Genomic DNA, 5,043 nt, shown 5'->3' on the forward strand with positions numbered 1-5,043 from the left:
AAAGTGGTTTGTGCCAGCCATATTTGTCTACGACATAAAATGGTCGAAGACATCACTCTCCCACATCACGTGTCAACTGAGAGTGAGCAGCCAAAGCTGAATCAACAAGGTTCTTAGAATCCTGGTCCCGATCAGACGGTCAGTTTTAGCACACTCCTTCCTGGGGCAGCAAGGGTTAGCAGAAGCATGGACGGGACCTAAGGCAGTCCATGCAGCTATTGCTTGTTCTACTGGCGTCATGTCCCCCAATCCAGTTTCCGTTGGGTAACGGGAATTGGCCAACCGTCTACAGCCTGCATTAAATTGAGGCTTTTGAAACCGTTTCTTCCACGTTGCCTGTAGTAGCTATTGAATCAGAAGTCTCTCACATTCATATAAAATGGTCTGTTATAAAATAAGGTTGGGTATTCCAGTATGACTGTGGCAAGTCTAAATAGTAATTTACTATACTCTATTGTAAGAATTAGGAATTTAATTTGAATGTTTTTGATAGAGGATTAAACTTTGTATTATTGGTTTCTGCACTGCCTATTAATACAGTTGATTTTAATATGTCTATATTGACTGACATTAAGTGAGTGTTTAAGATATGACCTTTTCACCGGCATTCAGAATGGGATTTGACTGTTTGATTAATATGAAGTGGACCGTTTTTCTTTACTTAGTAAATGTGCTGTGTAGCAAAGTGTTTTGATACTTATTATACTGCTTAAATTTTGTTTAAATGATGTTTTATTAACAAGGTTCGGGAGGAGTACGATCAGATAATCAACCAATTCGGCACATGTGGAACTCGTTCAGTTAATCAGCTTAACTAGCACAATACCTATGTATATATATATATATATACAGCCAACTTACCTCTGTCCCATGACAGTTTTCCGGCATCCCTCCTCCACCCCAACTCCTCACTCTTAACTATTCTCATCCCAAATTAGCGATAAGTGGAGATCTCTGGGTTCGGGCTATATTCCGGGCTCGGAGCCCTCCCTCGGGGCATTACGCCAAATATGCTTACTATTTGCTCAATCCGATTATACAGTCAAACCAAAATTTATTCAGACACCTTCAACATTTCTCACATTATCACAGTTTATTCGCTATAGTTTAGAAAATGATAATAAAATATGAAAAGAACTCAGAGTTCAACTGTGTCAGAACAAATTAATCTTGATAATGTTAGATAATTTTGATAGAAAGGTATGTAATGAATTAAGTTGAATAGCTGTCAGCTGTCAGGTGTTAAATTTAAGTACACAATCAGATAATACCAATCTAGGTCAACCAATTACCAAGCAATGCTTAATTTTGTTCAGTCTGCGGTGTAAAAAGGTCGCATTAGCAATTAAAGAAAAAACACAGAAGCAACACATGGTCAGGTCAAAGTGTCTGAATAATTTTGCTTCCCAAATGTTTATCAGTTTTACTGGTAGTCCACTGTATGAAGAATTTTTTGGTATAATATGTCATAGTTTATTTTATTTTGCTATCCTCACTTACATAAACGAACTATAGTATCCTGCACCCACTAGTAAAAAAATATAAAAAATTATATCTGGTGTCTGAATAATTTTCGGTTTGACTGTATGTAAATGCAAACTCGTGAACATGTGTATATATACACACACACAAGTGTAATTCGGCAGTTACTCTGGCGCGATGACATTGAATTCTGGGGTGGGGTAGGGTAGGCTGCGAAGAGTCCATCTGTTGTAGCCTTCATTGCTAGAGAAACGAAGTGTGCATTTCGAGGCCGCATTTGAAGGAGCCTTCGAATTGGGACACTCTTCATCGCGCTGCAGTGATTCAATCGCCCTTAGATTGCAGCCTTCGAGGATGCAACCTTTGAATTGGGATGCAGCTGAGGTATTTACACTTGACCATTTGTCTACTTACATGACGTATTTCCTGTGCTTAGCCCAAGTGTTCAAGTGGGCATGAAGACCACAGAACATGATGCATGATTGGTTACACTTACTTCCTGTTGTGTGCTTACGCTCTCAAGTGACCAAGACTGCCAGTGTGGGTATTTGGACAGGCCCCTTCTCTCTTTTATTTCATGCGCCTACATGCAAATGTGTAGGCGTAACTACTTACACACATATAAAATAATAATTCCTTAAATGAACTCAAACAAATGATTAATAACCATTATGAGTTAACAGGAATTTAATAATGAATTGTTTCCTTTTTTTAATGTAGTTACTTTTTTCAGAGAATAATTTTGTCTACACTGGATGCAGAGAGACACGATGTGACACAACAAATCCCCAATAGTAAACTGATGCCCCATTGGATTTCTGATGTACTCCATGTGCGAGAGCCACTTCTGAAATGAAGGACAAATGAATTTGCAATGGTTACTTTGTTGCATCCAGTGTAGACAGCTTCCAGCTGTTGTGGTGCAACACAACAGCTGAGACCTGTTGGAGAACTCCAACACTTAATATAGGTGCTATGGCCCTGATCACATGTATCACAATCCTGAATGAATGTTTGTGCGAAATTTTATACACAATAAACATGGAATGTAAACATTAGTTAACTGCCAGGTATGTTCTGTGTTTCTGCATGTTGACAGCGCTCTGCACAGGCAGTAGTGGAGCACAGTGACAGGATCTTCAATGAGCTCATCCGCTCCATTCAGAAAAGACGAGGTGAGGTGAGAAAACTGATCAGAGCTCAGGAGAAGAAGGAGATAGTACAGATTAATGAACACATACAGAAACTGGAGCAGGGGATCAGTAATCTGCAAAATGAGAATGATAAACTGGGGCCACTTTTACATACAGAGGATAACATTCATTTCTTTCAGGCATAAATAGTATAATCTACAGAAAGGCTTTTTTAAATGAAATGCTTACAATTTATTGATTCTATTCTTAAGTCTTTTTTAAGCGTTAATTGTTTTTTCTTTTCAATTTCAGAATGACTCTTCTCAATCTGGAGTGTATCTGTGCACAACTTCACCCAGAGATGTTAATGACCTCTTGACATTTGAGAATGTAGACAAATCTGTCTCAGAGCTGAACAGCCAACTGGTCAAACTCTGTGAAGAGCACATGGGCAAAATATCAAAGAAAGGTGAAGTAAAACTGTCAAGAACCATTCAGACTTTTACAAGTATGAAGTAGAGATGAAACGGTATGATATTTCATATCACGATTATGGTGACCAAAATGATCATGGTTATCAATATTATCACTGTATTATTAAAATGTGCAGGAAATGTTCAAAAAGTACTCATACACACACTAAAATAATTTCACCAAGTTCTATATCGAAAGCCAACAAAGAACAAATAAAATTGGCAGCACTATGTACTTTTTGTTTAAAAAAAAATGTTATTTCATTAAAATAACATTTAAAATGATGGCCTGAAAAAATATGTTGGTTGTGTACTACATATGCAATTAAAGTTGGGGGGGGGGGGGGATATTTTTGAATGCACATTCGTTTGTTTTCCATCTACCACTTAAGATTTACAACAGAAAATTGGTGCAAATTTCACATTGGTCTACACACAAATGGCAGACAGGCTGACAGGCTGAATGAAAGCGAACAGGCTGAACTCCACTGTCTGACAGCAGGTGGAGTTTATGGAACAGCAGAAATTCAGCTGTTTCCCCGGTAACCGCTGTAAACAAAGCAGTTCCGTGCTTATAAATGCTGCTTTATTAGGCAATATGTGGAGGGATGAAAAGAAAATGCCATTGAAACTTTTCTGAAGACAGTCAGTTCCCCCTTATGCATTAATTTATTCATACATTCTTTCATATACCCTCTCTCAGCACACTGCCTTCCTTCATGTTTTCACACAAAACAAAACCTGCATGTTGCGTCTACGTCTTACTGACTTTGCTTAATGCTGAGTCGTATTTACCGCAAGTTTTTCAAATTGCCATAATCAAATACTGTATTAATGATAATTAAAAGATAAAATGGTAATACTAACCGTCAGAACTTTTATCGTGGTTTATCATCAAACCAGCAATTGTTCCATCTCTAGTGTATAGCACAGTAGGCCTATGCTGAGTGCCATGATATCATATAAGTGAACCAAAAAGTACAAGTACTGTAGGCTATATTGTGTCAGCTTGTGTAAAATGTAACAATTTGAGGTGCTTGTTAGCTGCTGATTTCACCACAACATTCGGGGTTACTGGCTAATTAAAAAAAAAAAAAAGTATGGCATAAAATAATTCATTGTAATATCTTTTTAATAGTTGCTGATGTCCAAATTTTCAAAACCACTAGGCTCCAAGATAGTGAGTATTTATTTATGTATGTATGTATGCATTTCCGTGCAGATACTCAAATAGAAAATACAATTATAATAATTCAACATTTTAGTCAATTTATTGTTTTCTTTATTTCCTAATTCTGTTACTCATCCAATATTTCTAATTGTTTCAGTCGATTCACCAGTGGCTTCAGCTTCAGACCACTCATCAGATGATGACTGTATGTATTAAATAAATATTGAAGGGATAGTGGACAGAAGGACAGTGTTTTTGTTATCACTTCCTCTAATGCTGTTCTGTGCATGAAAGATATTTTGAAAAATGTCTCTGTTTTTGTCTGTAATGAAAGTAGAATAAAGTTCCACAGAAGACATAGTTTTGGAATGAAAAGTAAATGTTACCAGAATTTTCATTTAAGGAAAACCTTTTAAATAACTGATTTAAAGGCCAATCCAGCAGTACATTTAAATATTTTATCAGGTTTAATTAAACATCTATTTACTGTTAACAAGGAACTCATACTTAATTTTAGTACGTAATTGTCTTGTGCTTTCTGTACCTATTGAATAATATAGGTTTCTTTCTTTCTTTCTTTCTTTCTTTCTTTCTTTCTTTCTTTCTTTCTTTCTAAATAAAGATAGGCCTCCGTCACCAGAACCTGGTGAATGGTCAGAATGAAGCCTACCTGGGAATTTCGGGGGGGAAAAAAAGTTCAATACAATGTAAAGTCTATATCAAAATATTTAATCATCCATGTGATTATATATATATGTCACGCAAATCATATATATATATATAT

The 5,043-nt window shown here is 36.4% G+C and overlaps 1 protein-coding gene and 1 long non-coding RNA gene across 2 annotated transcripts in view; one reads left to right on the forward strand and one right to left on the reverse strand.

Annotated features, from left to right (window-relative positions):
* Positions 1–5,001, forward strand: part of LOC107679211 (tripartite motif-containing protein 29-like) — a 10,992-nt gene extending 5,991 nt beyond the window's left edge. The window contains exons 4-8 of the mRNA XM_016474731.1: positions 2,582–2,815; positions 2,928–3,084; positions 4,227–4,268; positions 4,417–4,464; positions 4,882–5,001. Of these exons, the coding sequence (XP_016330217.1) occupies positions 2,582–2,815; positions 2,928–3,084; positions 4,227–4,268; positions 4,417–4,464; positions 4,882–4,922 (522 nt within the window). The 3' untranslated portion in view covers positions 4,923–5,001. The remainder of the gene's footprint in view (positions 1–2,581; positions 2,816–2,927; positions 3,085–4,226; positions 4,269–4,416; positions 4,465–4,881) is intronic.
* LOC107679213 (uncharacterized) overlaps positions 1–5,043 on the reverse strand; it is a 21,391-nt gene that overhangs the window by 13,286 nt on the left and 3,062 nt on the right. The gene's annotated exons all lie outside the window — the stretch shown is intronic.

The sequence above is a fragment of the Sinocyclocheilus anshuiensis genome, unplaced genomic scaffold (genome assembly GCF_001515605.1).
Source record: "Sinocyclocheilus anshuiensis isolate Anshui unplaced genomic scaffold, SAMN03320099.WGS_v1.1 scaffold300, whole genome shotgun sequence".
Taxonomy (NCBI): domain Eukaryota; kingdom Metazoa; phylum Chordata; class Actinopteri; order Cypriniformes; family Cyprinidae; genus Sinocyclocheilus; species Sinocyclocheilus anshuiensis.